The following is an 18,153-nucleotide window of genomic DNA, read 5'->3' on the forward strand; positions in this document are numbered from 1 at the left end:
ATCATTATGGGAAGGTGTAGATTGGGCGGCTCTCCAAGTGGATTCACTACTTCTGCTTGCACAACAAACAAGAGACACAATGGGACAGAACTACAGCTCTACAAGCACCGACATGTAACGAGTTACTTACTGAAAACTGAAGAAGTAAAAATGAAGGAAGGAGGAAGTAAAAAGAAAAATAAAAAGATAAAATTGTGTAAGAAACGACACATGAAAGAATGAAACAAATGAGCACGAGAGAGATTCAGGGTATGAGAGATGTGGTGCGGGCAATGTACCCGGCTGATATAAAATCCATAGTGCTTAGAGTGGTATACTGATCTATATATAGCTTTATAAAGACACATACGTGGGGGGTCTGGGTCCTGAGACCCCAATGATCGTTAGAATAAGGGGGTGCACATGATATCCTGCAAAAACACAGCAAAAATCAGACACCGGCATTATTGCACCCTGTAAAGCGGTGATTCAACCGGGGACTGTGCATCTCGGATGACTAGACGCAGGCAGGTCCCTGGTGACGGCTCCCTGCCCCGATCCCCCATGTGTGTCTGTATACAGAGACCAGTAAAGACATTTCTCCGATCTACATTAGGTGACTCACCGTCCCACTCCGGGACCGCTGCATGGGGAAGACGTCCGGAGAGGTGCTCATCAGCCCCGAACTACCAGCGTAATTCTCTCCCCAGCTGTACAAGTTGGGATCTGGGTAAAAATGGGAAATAAACCGCTTTACACCACAATCATGTGTGCCGGTTTCTGGAGCAGGAGACATGGGGGGGATCCGGGTATTGCAGGTGTTATTCAAACACTAAATTAAAAAGGAGTATTCCCATGTCCAACAATCTATCCCAATATGTAGTAGGCGCAATAATAATATTAGCACATACCTTCATTTAAAAATGTAGGCTAATTTTTCTGATTCACTGTTTCGCTTACCTGATGTGCAGGGCATTGCAGTAGCTTAGGTATCCATGGTTATCACCACTCATATAGTGACAATTAGTTGTTATTGGTCATAACCATAGATACCTAAGCTACTGCAATGCCCTGCACATGGGGTAAGTGACACAGCGAATCAGAAGAACTATACTAAATTTCTAATTGGAGGATAATAAGATCATCATCAATAATATTACTAAAAATAATAGTATCCTTCAAATAATAATAATAATAATAAATAATATCCTCCAATTAGAAATGTAGGATAGTTCTTCTGATTCACTATGTCACTTACCCCAGCTAACTTTCACTATACAAGTGGTGATAACCATGGATACAAAAGCTACTGCAATGCCCTGCACATGGGATAAGAGACATGGTGAATCAGAAGAACTACATTTTTAATTGGAGGTACAGTACAGACCAAAAGTTTGGACACACCTTCTCATTTAAAGATTTTTCTGTATTTTCATGACTATGAAAATTGTACATTCACACTGAAGACATTAAAACTATGAATTAACACATGTGGAATTATATACTTAACAAAAAAGTGTGAAACACCTGAAAATATGTCTTATATTCTAGGTTCTTCAAAGTAGCCACCTTTTGCTTTGATGACTGCTTTGCACACTCTTGGCATTCTCTTGATGAGCTTCAAGAGGTAGTCACCGGAAATGGTTTTCACTTCACAGGTGTGCCCTGTCAGGTTTAATAAGTGGGATTTCTTGCCTTATAAATGGGGTTGGGACCATCAGTTGGGTTGTGCAGAAGTCAGGTGGATACACAGCTGATAGTCCTACTGAATAGACTGTTAGCTGCTTTTTTCTTGCCATAATACAAATTCTAAGTAAAGAAAAACGAGTGGCCATCATTACTTTAAGAAATGAAGGTCAGTCAGTCAAAAAAATTGGGCAAACTTTGAATGTGTCCCCAAGTGCAGTTGCAAAAACCATCAAGCGCTACAAAGAAACTGGCTCACATGAGGACCGCCCCAGGAAAGGAAGACCAAGAGTCACCTCTGCTTCTGAGGATAAGTTTATCCGAGTCACCAGCCTCAGAAATCGCAGGTTAACAGCAGCTCAGATTAGAGACCAGGTCAATGCCATACAGAGTTCTAGCAGCAGACACATCTCTACAACAACTGTTAAGAGGAGACTTTGTGCAGCAGGCCTTCATGGTAAAATAGCTGCTAGGAAACCACTGCTAAGGACAGGCAACAAGCAGAAGAGACTTGTTTGGGCTAAAGAACACAAGGAATGGACATTAGACCAGTGGAAATCTGTGCTTTGGTCTGATGAGTCCAAATTTGAGATCTTTGGTTCCAACCACAGTGTCTTTGTGCGACGCAGAAAAGGTGAACGGATGGACTCTACATGCCTGGTTCCCACCGTGAAGCATGGAGGAGGAGGTGTGATGGTGTGGGGGTGCTGTGCTGGTGACACTGTTGGGGATTTATTCAAAATTGAAGGCATACTGAACCAGCATGGGTACCACAGCATCTTGCAGCGGCATGCTATTCCATCCGGTTTGCGTTTAGTTGGACCATCATTTATTTTTCAACAGGATAATGACCCCAAACACACCTCCAGGCTGTGTAAGGGCTATTTGACCAAGAAGGAGAGTGATGGGGTGCTACGCCAGATGACCTGGCCTCCACAGTCACCAGACCTGAACCCAATCGAGATGGTTTGGGGTGACCTGGACCGCAGAGTGAAGGCAAAAGGGTCAACAAGTGCTAAGCATCTCTGGGAACTCCTTCAAGATTGTTGGAAGACCATTTCCGGTGACTACCTCTTGAAGCTCATCAAGAGAATGCCAAGAGTGTGCAAAGCAGTCATCAAAGCAAAAGGTGGCTACTTTGAAGAACCTAGAATATAAGACATATTTTCAGGTGTTTCACACTTTTTTGTTAAGTATATAATTCCACATGTGTTAATTCATAGTTTTGATGCCTTCAGTGTGAATGTACAATTTTCATAGTCATGAAAATACAGAAAAATCTTTAAATGAGGTGTGTCCAAACTTTTGGTCTGTAATGTATTTGCAAATATTATTAATTAATGCACCTACTACATATTGGGATAGGATCTTGAACATGGGAATACCCCTTTAAGTCGATCAGGTGCAGGCCAGAAGAACGAAACTTCATTAGTACAGAGGTTTTCCTTATTCATACTTACTATCCTCCTCAGCTCCTTTAAGAAATGCACCAATTGTCCCAAGGTAACCTTCATGCCTGAGAAAAAGTGCCTGAACTTCCCCCTAAAAACAGAAATACAGAGCAGCAGCGAGTACACAGCAGATATTTTATCTTAGCATCTCTTATTAAAGCCCGTCTCCCCGCGACAGCCCTGTCTATACATCCCACTAAACGGTAAGTCGTCCACCATCAATAGGAAAGGCGATTCCTTACTTATAACATCTCCACTTAGACAAAATGGACCAAGCATGCTGAAATCCAACATGCCCAACCCTTTTTGATGATGAACAGAGTAGGGACACCCCCAGACACATTAGATCGTTAGCTGGACCTACAGAAGTAGAGTATGGCCGACATTCTTTTAAAAATGTTTTGGTTTTTGTTTGTTTTTTTAAACAAACAAAAAAAAAAAAAAAAAACACATTTCTATATTCTTTTAATGCACAAACTGATTGCACTTACCTTGGAGAAGAAGTTGATGCTGTATGTGATGGTGTGCATAGTGACAGGGTGACCTCGGATAAAGAAGCCCCCAAAGTATACTTGAGAAAGGTTATGCTGTTTTGCGTAGAGACAAGCTAGCTGGCCGATGTCATTGCTGATCATGTGTAATAAGCTCTTCGCCATGTCTTCTTTGGAAAATTCTAGGAAACAAATTATAAATAGACAAAAAATAATGGATTACACTTTATGGGCAGGACTACATGGCGACAACTAGTGGTTGTGTTAAGAGGCAATATTTTATTTCATTTACACACTTATATAGCGCCATTTATTCCATAAAATTTTACAGACATTATCGGCACTGTCCCCATTGGGGCTCACAATCTACATTCCCTATCAGTATATCTTTGGAGTGTGGGAGGAAACCAGTGAAAACCCAGAGGAAACCCACGCAAACACCGGGAGAACATACAAACTCCTTGCAGATGGGATTTGCACCCAGGTCTCCAGCAAACCTGATAAGACTGTTGAAAAAAACATTTGCTCAAAGGATGCACACGACTTTGCAAGCATAGACCTCACTGTACAGATGCAGTCAGACGTCCGGGAAAATCCATCCAAGATTGGACCACAATGCACGGACCGGCCGCGGGTCTCCTGACCCAGATGTCACCGCTTCATAGAAATACATGAGGCCGTCATGCTTGGATCAAGAGACCCGCGGCCAAGCCATGTATTGCAGTCTGATCTCCGACCAATTAGCCCGGACGTCTGAGTGCACCCCATGTCTGCGACAGCAAGTCGTGCACAAGTCACATACATTATCTGACTGTGTGTGGCCTGCTGTCACCATGTCTATAGTGAAAATACTAGCAAAGCGGGCAGAAATGACCAAATAATGGGAATTTATTCACTGGGATCTAATGCCCCGAACAAAGGGATCAAGGTGCAAGTCAAAAATGGAATCAGCATGTATCTATCTATCTATATATATATATTTATTATACCATACATACATACACACACACACACACACACACTTTTGTACCTTTATCTACAGTGGCAGATTTGCCAAAGCTGCTTGCTATGAGATTTCCCGTTAATCCCAGGATTTGGTAAGCGCCTCCATAGATATCCTTCACCAGCATGTCGACATTCGTGTGTTGTCCTTTGGCGGCCAGCTGCAGCAACTCATCAAACTTCTGGAGAAGAAGGGAAAGATGTCAAAAGTTATAAAAAAACTTTTCAGGGTGGCAGACACAAGGATATTACAAGGCCGAGCCGATTATTCAATCACTATAAAACAGGAATAATGCAGCATCAATTTATACATACTTCTGTTATATACAGTATGTGCCTAATGAGAAGTAAAATGGAGTTGGCAATTTATTCTTATATTCCCAGGAGGAGTAACAGAGGCACAGCACAAGAAAAGATGCTGCAAAATTATTATTTTTTTATAGCCATTTTTTGTGTGTCCTTTTCCAATATACAAGGCTTCTGACCTTTGTCTTTGTGAGCAAAGCTCCGAGCCCCCAGAATGTCCCGCCGCCTATCGAGCTGCCGCCGATGCGCTCAAACTTGTCTTCGGTCTCTACCTGCCAAAAAATACAGAGGAGGCATAAAAAGAGCGCGAATGTCTGTTGTACATGGAGCAGGTCGTGTCCTGTAGGAAGATGCCAAGTAAACACCAGGAGTCATCATATACCCACAAGACAAACCTAGAAGAAAAGCGAAGCCGACAGGAGACACGGTTCACTGCTGCCCCCTAGTGATAGGACATCAATGAAATATCCCATCAACGTCTTTAGCTAACAAAACATGGGATTTTCCACCTTTAGGGACAATTTTATTTTGTTTGTTCTTGAATCCATGTATTTGAATATAAAAATTATTGTTTTTGCAATTGGGTTTCAATAAAAAAAAAAAAAAAATTGCACTGTGGGGCTTTGTAAGTCTTTGTTTCCCTGCTCATTCATCTGTGATCATAAATCAGCAGAGAGGAGCTCAAAAAAAAGAATTAGAAACTCCCCGTCCTACAGCTCACTGACTGATTCTCAGATAACTCATTCTGTAGCCAGCAATAGACAGGCAACACTCAGGCTACAGAAGGCAAATGGAGCAACATTTTTAATGCAACCCAATTGCAAAACTATTTTTATTCCGAAATACATGCATTTAAAAGGGGGTAATTTTAAAGTCTGAAAGCTATAGCAGGGATAGGGATATAGTGCTCCATTCACACTGGATTCTTCAAAGCCTCCGTTTTTTGGGATCTGTGGGGACCTCAGTGGTTGGAAAGTTATTTACTGTCCCGTGGAAACGGGATAACTTTCAAACTTGAGAATTCCCCCTTTAAATAAGAAAAAAAAAAACAGCAAAAACGAAAATATTAAAACTTACCTTAACTATCGATACTCCAGAGCCGATGTTCACTAGTAAATAGGGGAATATATTGGGGTGAGTGGTCTGAAATCGAAATTCGGGATCCGCGTGCTTCACGTACACAAATGCCTCATGGGGAATATTCTTCAGCACGAAGTTGCAACCCTTTATCAGACAGGTCATCTCATCCTCCTTGTCAACTCTAGGAAAAATAAATATATAAAATTATACATATACATTTTATATTATTTTTTATATATATTTATCATAATATTGTGTAATAATTATTATAATTACTGAAAAGCTGTGCGCCACCGGCTCTTATAGAAAGCCAACCGTCTAGCAGACAGGACCCCACCGGCTCAATGCCCCCACGATGCTCTGCTTGTCCTGTAGGAATTACTCACTTTAATCCTAATTTCTTTTCGATTAAGTCTTTGAATTTGTACGCTCCCCCGCCGGTCGCCTTTATAACCTTGGTGTCTGTATTCACCAGATGATCCTTGATGAAGTCCAGGCAGGTTTCTATATAGGCGTTCTCAAATTTGATGAAATGCAGTCGGGCCGTGATCTCTTCTTGCTCCGATATTTCATATAATAATGCTCGGTCTGCATCCTAAGGAGGGAAAATATTAATAAGATGCAGAAAATACCTTCTATTTGTACACTTCTAAGCATCCAAGGTGGAAGCATTTGTGCAGCGAAGCTTTGATTACAGACACTTTAGTAAAATAGAAAATGGGCATTCCCAAAAGTGATCGTTATCCGGCAGCGACCCCGAGCGAGGGGCGCAGGTGCACGCACATGCTCGATCTCCACTCATTGCCTATAGGACTAATAGGGAAAGCAGAGGACGGCACTCAGATACTCCGGTAGTTCCATAGTCAATGATCGGAGATCCAATATGTGCGTGCACTGCTGCTCCTTTCAGATGGGGCTGAGCAGCTATCCATAGTCGGGATCACGACGCCCCACACACCTGGGATAGCGGGACGAAGAACAAAGATTCCGGGACCCCAATTCTAGTAATTTCTGGCGGTCTCAAAAGGCAAGGCATTCATCAACTCTCCCCATTTGTGGGAAAAAAAAAATCCACTTAAGACCATTTGCTCAGCACTGTGTGGCGGCTTTCGATAATACCAGAGGCCACGACGCGGTGCCAGATCCAGGCGGAACCCTCATTGGTCATAAAGTAATGATAAATCCTAGTGAAGAGATGGGAATACCCCTTTTAAAGGGGTACTCCCATCTCCAAGATCCTATCCCAACATGTGGTAGGTGTAATCATAATATTAGCAAATCCCTTCAATTAGAAATATAGTATAGTTCTCCTGATTAGCTATGTCGCTTAGCACATGTGCAGGGCACTGCAGAACCTTAGGTATCCACGGTTACGACCACTCATAGTGACAGTTGGTTAGTTGCTAGTGGTCATAACCATGGACACCTAAGCTTCTGCAATGTCTTGCACATGGGGTAAGCGGCATAGCTAATCAGGAGAACTATACTGAATTTGTAATTGGAGGTATTTGAGATTATTATTATTACACCTACTACATATTAGGATAGGGTCTTGGAGATGGGAATACCCCTTTAAGTAGGCTTCGGACTTAAGAGATTCCCTCAAAGTAAAATTCTATGGTCTTAAGTGGAGTAATAAAAAAAAACCTGTAACTTATGGTAGAACTGAACAGGGAGTATAAATCGTTACCTTCCCGCTGTGATCGAATGACCTGACTTTGGCTACTTTGTGCTGTACTGTAGAATAATAGGCCAACTTTGTTAGGGATCCACCTGGGGAGGAAAAGCAGACAGAAATGAAAATAAACCACAGCAACAAGCTCTCCCCCCCCCCCCGAAAAATGTATTTTGGGCTATTTTGCAATTGGGTTTTATTAAAAATGTTGCACCGTTTGGCTTTCACAGGCGCTTTGTTTCTCTGCACGTTCAACTTTGATGTGGTCATAAATCAGCTGACAGAAGCTCAGGACAACACAGTTATTTGCTCTCCCATCTGAAGAGGCTCACTGAAGAATTCTCAGATAACTCATTCTGCAGCCAGCAAAACACCGTGTAACACAAAACTATAGAAGGCAAACACTCTTTTTTTAGCTCCTCCCTGCTGAGTTATGACCACAGACCACATCAAAGTTGAATGTGTCGGGAAACAAAGAGCAAAACTGTGAAAAGTTTTCAAAGAAACCCAATTGTAAAAATGATACAGTACCTGACATAAGCTGTAGACAGGTGTGGCGCTGTTTTAGGGAGAAAGCAGCTGTATATTTCTAATAATGTATTGCCCTTTTAGGAAATTAGATAAGCCCCGGTTAGATGGAAAAGTACCAAAACTGAATTGCATCATTGTTGTAAAGCAGGTGTTAAAGGGGTATTCCCATCTCTAAGATCCTATCCCAATATGTAGTAGGTGTAATAATATCATTAGCAAAAAACCCCGATCAGAAATGTAGTATAGTTCTTCTGATTCGCTATGTTGCTTACCCCATCTGTAGGGCATTGCAGTAGCTTAGGTGCCCATGGTTTCGTCCACTCATATGGCGACAGTTAGTTGCCGTAACCATAGATACCTGAGCTACTGCAATGCCCTGCAAATTGGGTAATAGTATAGACATGTATAGTGCTTCTGATTAGCTATGTCGCTTACCACATGTGCAGGGCATTGCAGTAGCTCAGGTATCTATGGTTATGACAACTAAGTGTCACAGTATAAGTTGACTAAACCATGGGCACCTAAGCTACTGCAATGCCCTGCATATGGGGTAAGTGACATAGCTAATCAGAAGCACTATACTACATTTCTAATTGGAGGTATTCACTAATATTATTACTTTACCTAATACATATTGGCATAGGATATTGGAGATGGGAATTACCCTTTAATTTGGACTTTGCAGTGATGCTGATGTAGACAGCGCAAAATGCTGAGCCCAGTGACTGGCTGCAGCGATCACGTGCGCTCTAGTCATGAAATCACCACTGCAGCCCATCAATAAAAAGTCTGGCCAGCGGCATGGAGGCAGCACTAGACCTCCGGACGTGAATATTTCTGTGTTTGATATTTTTTGCAGCAGCATCCCATTAAAGGCAAATGTGAACTGACCCTTAAAAAGGTCGTTCCATAAACATATATCCCTTTTCCACAGGCTGGTGGTCTGACCGCAGGGACCCCAAACTATTATGAAAATGGGGGGGGTAACAAAGTCATCTGTGTGAATGGAGCAGTAACAAGCATGTGCGACCGCTGCTCTATCCACCGGTGGTCGCACATGCTCAGTACTGCACCAGTCACACAGGGGACTTTGGAACACTCCATTCTTGGGATCAATGGGGTGGGGCTGGACCACATCTATAAATGGATGGATAGGTGATAAATATTGTATATGGGACATCTCTATAATTATTTAGACTTCCTGACTCTGGAAATAGTCATTGCATCAGGAAACAAAAATGCTGATAAAGAAAAAGAAATGTGCATAAAGAAACCAGAGCAAACATCCAAGCACATAAGTCTGCCATATTTGTAGTTTCATTCACCCCTGGCCCAAATCCCTGGACCCGCCGACTTTCTACATGAGAAATATTTCCCTTCTAACCTAGCAAACAAGAGGTCAGCACCAGGGAACAGCAGTGTCCCGGACTCTGCCGCCATAGACTGGTACAGACCGCAACAGCGGGAAGGAGGTAATGAGGCTAACGGACATGAAATGGTTAATAGGTCGCGGCTGCTGATCCTGATCTGTGCGCCTCTAGGCTCAGACTAAACTGCAAAAATAAAGAGAACGTCAATACGACGTGTCTGTATAGGGTGTGAAAAAAAATAATAACCGCTGCAGATCATAAGTCTCCAACTGTGATAGCAGGAAGAAAAAAAAAAAAATCATAATAAGGGTAAGTCTGCATAAAAAAACCGAGCAAATTTGCAATTTAGCTCTCTTTTCTCAAGAACGGAGAGATTTTTTTTATTTTATTGTTTACGACTCGTTGCCTGAGTTACCGGCCACCACTGCAGTCTACCATCGGAGATCGATTTCTTTGCTTCGCAGCGGGGAAGCACAGACCTGGCGGGGAAGCACAGACCTGGCGGGGAAGCACAGACCTGGCGGGGAAGCACAGACCTGGCGGGGAAGCACAGACCTGGCGGGGAAGCACAGACCTGGCGGGGAAGCACAGACCTGGCGGGGAAGCACAGACCTGGCGGGGAAGCACAGACCTGGCGGGGAAGCACAGACCTGGCGGGGAAGCACAGACCTGGCGGGGAAGCACAGACCTGGCGGGGAAGCACAGACCTGGCGGGGAAGCACAGACGTTCCGCAAATCTCTACCTGCAATTGTTGCTTTGAAGCTGGCTGGATCACGAGAATAGGTCAGCTTTAGTGCCCTCCTAACCCGTGATCCTGCAGAGGTAACGTTGCCTCTGTCAGCAGCATCAGAGAGCGCACAGTTGGGACCCATAGCTCAGTCGTGCCGCCAAACCAAACTGTCAATCATCAGGAAGCCAAGAGGCAGGGGAGCAGCGTGCTCCTGAAGATAAAGGATGAGAATAAAACTTTTAAGACTGATGCACATTTCAGAATTTTGTACTGAAGCACAACATGGTCAACGGAGATGCATGAGTACCTCACTATGTCCATTTCATATGAAGACCCCGGAGAAGACCTCTATAGATGTGACTATGATAGGAAGCGTCAGGTACTACACTACGAGAAGTCTCCAACCAACCTCTTGTAACGCAGTGGGGAAACGGGTTTTCCCCTTCATAAAATTTAAAGGGTTAATCCCATCAATTCCCCCCCCCAGAGAACAAAGCTCGAGTGCCTCCCAACTCCCAGATTAGTGGGGGGGCAATACCCCCTGACTGATGACCCTTCATGCCTGCAGCATTGTTGCTCCGTTAGCCCAAACTGAGCGCACCCTAATGCGGCAACATGGGACACCTAAACGTGCTTTCCACTGATCCAGCCAACGTTAGGATAGTGCTTACAAGCTCAATAAAGAGAGCTTGTGAGCACTGCGCAAGTCCGACCACCACTGCTAGAAAGATGCCCTTGGCCACAAGCAGTAAAGAATAATACACAAAAAAAGTAGAAATTTGAGAAGAATGGGGCCACATTTTAATAGGTAAATTGCATATTTGCTGGTTTTCTTGTTTTTACAAACATTTTGCAAATGGATCCATGTTAAAAGATGGTAATAACCCTTTATGCACCGCTTGTAGAGCAAAAACTAAACCACAATAATGCAGAATTGCAATCCAGACTGTAAGGGCTTGTTCACATGTTTAGTTTTTGCTGCGGCAGGGGGGGGGAGAAAACAAAACGAGACAAACAAACAAAAGACAGACAAAAGAAACAATAAAAAAAAGAAACAATTTCTGAAACCTCATGCACACAATGTTTAATTTTTCCTTGCAGATTTTAACAAAACCGGTTTCTCAGAGTTGCAGGGTATCAATTTTTTTGCCTTTTTTTTTTTTTTTTTTTTTTTGCAGAATTTTTAACCCATGTAAATAAATGGGAAATTTTTTTGAAAAGACGCAGCAGAAATGCTCGGATTTTACTCTATATGTAAAGTGTACAATAGCGATCTATAGGTGGACGTGGGCTTCATCTGTGTTTGCAGGAGGCCATGTGCATCACAAGAACAGCCCAAGAGATCCAGCTACACAAAGATCTCTAGATTTAGAGAGATTAGACGTCCCTTTAAGAGTCCGGCGAGATTACAGAAGCGCTGATCCTGCTCAGCGAGTGAACGCACAAGGTTATATATATATATATATATATATATATATATATATATATATATATATATATATATATATATATATATATATATATATATATATATATATATATATATATACACACACACACACACACACACACACCCCTATAGTACCGCTATGGCATTATATAGGGCTGTGTACACACTGCACATTGAGCCATTTACCATAATGAAGAATAATCATCACTAGTAGGGTCACTAATAGGGCTTTGAGAAGGACGCAGCTGTTCAAAATAAAAGAAATAAAAAAACTGCAGTGGCTAATTGACGGCACTGCCTGGTCTCACCATTCAGCTGTGTTCACATTTTGCTGCTTTTTTTTATGCATCTTGTACCACGGTCATTAGGGTGCGTTCACACGTTGCATTTTTTTTTCTAAAACAGCAACAAAAACTTTGCACTACTATAAACAAAAATAAAGCAATGTGTGAACACGGGTGATCCAGGTTGATTAAACTAGCCTAATAACCTTGGATTATTCACCAAAAATGATCCCTTAAAGGGGCAGTCCTGCATTAAAAATATATATATATCTTAGTCATAGTATGTAAAAGAAAAAAAAAAATGAATGCATTCTATCCTCCTGTCATCCCTGTGGAGCCAGCTCAAGCTGCTCTGGAAGCAATGACTTTAATATTCAGATATCATAGAACCACTGCAGCCTGTGATTGTCTGCAGCGGTCAGAGAAACATCTGATGACTTGCTGTACTAATCACCTAACCGCTGCAGCAGTCAGTTTCCACAGCCGGAGCAGACCACCAGAAAGGCCAGCGCTAGTAGTGTGCTTGTGAGTACAGCAGCAAATGGAGTAATAGTCAAGAACGTGACCAACAAGCCCCTTATCAAATTGTAGGGGTCACATTCGGACTTCCACCAATCACCTATTAATTCCATAGCATGCCCCCTTTAAGCAGCTTTGTATGATGCCGTGCACAGGTTGTATGTGTCCATACAGCTGAATTAAGAATGCAGCTCTGGAGTACAATATAGGCTGTAAGGCTCAATTCACACTACATATGAAGCTACAATTGCATACTCCACCATTACAAAAGCAGAGACTCCCTTGAAGGGGATAATATTTAAGCACCAAGCTCTTCCATCTAACCAATAGGTCCCATCCTGCAGTGAGAACCCTCCCTACGCGATATGCAGCATAAAACCGCACAATGTACTTTACTGCTGTGGAAACAGTTACAGCAGGTTGTTTACTTTCTACTTCACGTCTCTACAGACACCTGAAGGAGCATCACGGGAAATGTAGTTTTTCGCTCAATGGTACACATTCGCCTTGATGTCAGTTTAAACTACAACTTCCAGAAACCGCCGCATCCGCAAAGACTTCGGGTACGTGTAGTTTGAAGTCTGTGCAGACTCAAGCCAATGCGAGCTCTAGAAAACTACACTTCCCATAAAGCTATGCGGTGAAGGGCAGTATAATGTAGAGGGGCTAACTTGCTAGAACTGGCAGGCTGATGGCATTTATTGGCGCTCCGTGCCCGCCCGGGCATCAATGGCGTCCAACTCACCAATGTCAATGGCGAAGCGCTTAGCGTTCTCCAAGTTCCGGAATATCTCGTCAGCGGGGAGGGTGATGCTTTTGTCCATGCTGGCTCCACTCTTCCCTCTGCCTCCGCTTGCCGCCATGTTGGATGTCCCGCTAAGCTTTGCGCATACATTTGAATACGTTCTGCATAAATTATGATAATGAGGCCAGACCGAGTATATATAGAGGAGCGCTGGCGGGAGCAGCTCAGAGTGCGCGGAGCCCGGCACCAAGGTCACAACCATGCTACTTCTGAACATGAGCTCAGAAACCAATGCCTGAGCCTGCACCTGTCCTCATACGCTAATACCTGAGCCTGCACCTGTCCTCATACACTAATACCTGAGCCTGCACCTGTCCTCATACACTAATACCTGAGCCTGCACCTGTCTTCATACACTAATACCTGAGCCTATCCTCATACACTAATACCTGAGCCTGCACCTGTCCTCATACACTAATACCTGAGCCTGCACCTGTCCTCATACACTAATACCTGAGCCTGCACCTGTCCTCATACACTAATACCTGAGCCTGCACCTGTCCTCATACACTAATACCTGAGCCTGCACCTGTCCTCATACACTAATACCTGAGCCTGCACCTGTCCTCATACACTAATACCTGAGCCTGCACCTGTCCTCATACACTAATACCTGAGCCTGCACCTGTCCTCATACACTAATACCTGAGCCTGCGCCTGTCCTCATACACTAATACCTGAGCCTGCGCCTGTCCTCATACACTAATACCTGAGCCTGCACCTGTCTTCATACACTAATACCTGAGCCTGCACCTGTCCTCATACACTAATACCTGAGCCTGCACCTGTCCTCATACACTAATACCTGAGCCTATCCTCATACACTAATACCTGAGCCTGCACCTGTCCTCATACGCTAATACCTGAGCCTGCACCTGTCCTCATACACTAATACCTGAGCCTGCACCTGTCCTCATACACTAATACCTGAGCCTGCGCCTGTCCTCATACACTAATACCTGAGCCTGCGCCTGTCCTCATACACTAATACCTGAGCCTGCGCCTGTCCTCATACACTAATACCTGAGCCTGCGCCTGTCCTCATACACTAATACCTGAGCCTGCACCTGTCTTCATACACTAATACCTGAGCCTGCACCTGTCCTCATACACTAATACCTGAGCCTGCACCTGTCCTCATACACTAATACCTGAGCCTATCCTCATACACTAATACCTGAGCCTGCACCTGTCCTCATACACTAATACCTGAGCCTGCACCTGTCCTCATACGCTAATACCTGAGCCTGCACCTGTCCTCATACACTAATACCTGAGCCTGCACCTGTCCTCATACACTAATACCTGAGCCTGCACCTGTCCTCATACACTAATACCTGAGCCTGCACCTGTCCTCATACACTAATACCTGAGCCTGCACCTGTCCTCATACACTAATACCTGAGCCTGCGCCTGTCCTCATACACTAATACCTGAGCCTGTACCTATCCTCATACACTAATACCTGAGCCTGCACCTGTCCTCATACACTAATACCTGAGCCTGCACCTGTCCTCATACACTAATACCTGAGCCTGCGCCTGTCCTCATACACTAATACCTGAGCCTGCGCCTGTCCTCATACACTAATACCTGAGCCTGCGCCTGTCCTCATACACTAATACCAGAGCCTGTACCTGTCATCATACACTAATACCCGAGCCTGCACCTGTCCTCATACACTAATACCTGAGCCTGCACCTGTCCTCATACACTAATATCTGAGCCTGCGCCTGTCCTCATACACTAATACCTGAGCCTATCATCATACACTAATACCTGAGCCTGCGCCTGTCCTCATACACTAATACCTGAGCCTGCACCTGTCCTCATACACTAATACCTGAGCCTGCACCTGTCCTCATACACTAATACCTGAGCCTGCGCCTGTCCTCATACACTAATACCTGAGCCTGCGCCTGTCCTCATACACTAATACCTGAGCCTGCGCCTGTCCTCATACACTAATACCTGAGCCTGCGCCTGTCCTCATACACTAATACCAGAGCCTGTACCTGTCATCATACACTAATACCTGAGCCTGCGCCTGTCCTCATACACTAATACCTGAGCCTGCGCCTGTCCTCATACACTAATACCAGAGCCTGCGCCTGTCCTCATACACTAATACCTGAGCCTGCGCCTGTCCTCATACACTAATACCAGAGCCTGTACCTGTCATCATACACTAATACCCGAGCCTGCACCTGTCCTCATACACTAATACCTGAGCCTGCACCTGTCCTCATACACTAATATCTGAGCCTGCGCCTGTCCTCATACACTAATACCTGAGCCTGCGCCTGTCCTCATACACTAATACCTGAGCCTGCACCTGTCCTCATACACTACACTGTGTTCCAAATTATTATGCAAATAATATTTTCTCAGATTTTCCCAAATTACCTATATGAATTGCAGCCATTGTAATTTTCCAGTCAAATAACTATTAGAGTACAATTGAAAGGTTTTTGTACAAACTGCCTATGATAACAGTATATTTTTAAAAAAATAAAACACTCAAACTGCACTCAAAATGCATGCTCCAAATTATTATGCACAGCTGAGTTTTCATCCTTTTCATTTTAATAAAGAACAAAAAAATGGTAATTTTTGAAATTATAAGCATTAGCAGGTTATTACAAACTGAAATCAAACAGTTTTCAACTCAAAACTTTATTCTAGGTGATGTTACATTTGCACATAAGACCCCTTGTTGGAAAGGAGCTTCTGAACTCTCTCGTCCATTGAATTTGTCAGGTTTTGGATGGTTTCTGCTTTAATTGTTTTGCATGAGGACAGAATACCCTCCCAGAGCTGTTGCTTAGATGTGAACTGCCTCCCGCCATCATAGACACTCCTTTTGATGATGCTCCAGAGGTTCTCAATGGGGTTGAGGTACATTATATATATTTTTTGTAGTATTCTGATGCACCAGTCATGAGAAATCTAGTATAGAAGGCATATGCAGATCAGGCTGGAAGTTCACTGTGGGCGTGGCTGAAGCACTACATGTACATTGACACGCCTCCAGTGCACTTGCAGCCTTATTTGCATATTGCTTGTTTTCTAAATTTCTCATGACTGGCACATTAGATCTCTATAAAAAAGATATCATTTTTATTGGGGGACAAGCACCTATAGAGCCATATCACTACTTCTGTATGTAGAACGCGTTGACAGATTCCTGTTGCAAGGCAGCTGAAAGATATGGCAAATTCATTAAGAGGCACTCTCCCCTCAATTACATTGCAGAATCTTACTCCGGTGCACTTTTCATTAAGATTGGCAAACAAAACACCAGTCTTGATTAATAAGGGCCATAGTCTTGTAGTGGATATAGCCCCTGTAAAAATCACACCTTTATCCACATAGAACCCACCCGAAAAAGCACTGAATAAAACTCCAAAAACAATGAACATGGTGCACAGCAGTGTCAAAACAACTTGTGCACATCTTCCACCTTTTGTAATTTCTTTTAACTGCTTCAAAAGCCGTGAAGTAGCTAAAAAAAAATAAGTAATCGGTCGATTCTTCTTCTGCTTAGACGCCTTAATAATGTTATATATATGAAATAAAATAAGCTGCAAGGGACGTCCAGAGAGACATCAGTAAAGACACTTAAGGAAAAATGCAGGTACGTCAGCGTCTAAAAGACGTTCACACGACCATATTTTTGGTCTGAGTGTTATCAGTGAAAAAAACGGACAGCACTCAGACAAATGTTATCCAATGGGGCAGTGCAGATGAGCAATTTTTTTCACTGACCGAATCTGCAAGTGCAAAAAAAATCGCAGCATATCCTCCGAAAATCGAGTCTATGTGTGGGTGAAAAAATCAGATGCCATATATTGCCACAGTAAAGCATCCGATTTTTACAGCTACATTGAAATTCTTTAACATAGGAAACTGTAAATGATTAATAGCTACTGCACACGGATTGTACATGAATAATAAGAAAGATAAAAAAGTCCCCATTTCCAGGTGAAACGCTGAACGATTTTTTATACGTTCGTGTGAACTTACCTTTAGGCCGGTTTCACATGTCAGGTTATTTCCGGTACCGGAAAAACCAGTACATCCAGTGCAAACCAGTACAGAGACATCCGAGTCCGTGTGCACCTGTGTGCCACATCAAGATCACACGTATAGGCGCCTGGGAATCAGCGGTACAGTTAGTGCTGTTCCGAAGTACCGGGTGCTGAATGCTGCCATCATCATAGTCCCCTGCCGGCGTTGCGATCAGCATGGGCAATGAACAATGTTGGGAGTAGTAGTAGTCTGCTTGCGCAGTGTCCAACTGTAAAAATAAGAATAAAATAATAAAATCCTTATACTCACCTGTCCAGAGATGTCCCGCTGTAATCCTCTGACTGCAGACGCTAAAGAGTCGGGGAGAATGAGCCGTTCCAGCGAGTGGGGCCCTACACTGAGCGGAGCTCACTGAGTGACAGGACACTGGAGTGGCTCATTCTTCCCAGCTCTTCGGCGTCAGCGGTCACATGGATTACAGTGTGGGACATCTCCGGACAGGTGAGTATAAGGATTTTATTATTTTATTTTTACTTTTACAGTTGGACACTGCGGGAGCAGACTACTACTACTCCCAACATTGTCCCTTGCTCATGCTGATCACAGCGCGAGCAAGGGACAATGATGAGGGCAGCGTGTAAAAAACAGACATGTTAGCGTGTAGAGCACAAGGACACATGGTCCGTGAAAACACACTGACATGTGCGCAGTCCCATAGATTTGAATGGGTCTGCGAGTATGTCACTGTCTCCAGTACATGT

The 18,153-nt window shown here is 43.5% G+C and overlaps 1 protein-coding gene across 1 annotated transcript in view; it reads right to left on the reverse strand.

Annotated features, from left to right (window-relative positions):
- Positions 1–13,478, reverse strand: part of PANK4 (pantothenate kinase 4 (inactive)) — a 30,446-nt gene extending 16,968 nt beyond the window's left edge. Inside the window, exons 1-9 of the mRNA XM_073656918.1 lie at positions 13,301–13,478; positions 7,686–7,768; positions 6,382–6,590; positions 5,993–6,176; positions 5,095–5,187; positions 4,638–4,791; positions 3,608–3,789; positions 3,126–3,207; positions 605–705 (exon numbers count right to left, since the gene is read on the reverse strand). Of these exons, the coding sequence (XP_073513019.1) occupies positions 605–705; positions 3,126–3,207; positions 3,608–3,789; positions 4,638–4,791; positions 5,095–5,187; positions 5,993–6,176; positions 6,382–6,590; positions 7,686–7,768; positions 13,301–13,418 (1,206 nt within the window). The 5' untranslated portion in view covers positions 13,419–13,478. The remainder of the gene's footprint in view (positions 1–604; positions 706–3,125; positions 3,208–3,607; positions 3,790–4,637; positions 4,792–5,094; positions 5,188–5,992; positions 6,177–6,381; positions 6,591–7,685; positions 7,769–13,300) is intronic.
- Between the last annotated feature and the right edge of the window lie 4,675 nt (positions 13,479–18,153).

The sequence above is a fragment of the Phyllobates terribilis genome, unplaced genomic scaffold, assembly GCF_046119375.1.
Source record: "Phyllobates terribilis strain yellow unplaced genomic scaffold, ASM4611937v1 Scaffold_12__6_contigs__length_324123572, whole genome shotgun sequence".
Classification (NCBI taxonomy): domain Eukaryota; kingdom Metazoa; phylum Chordata; class Amphibia; order Anura; family Dendrobatidae; genus Phyllobates; species Phyllobates terribilis.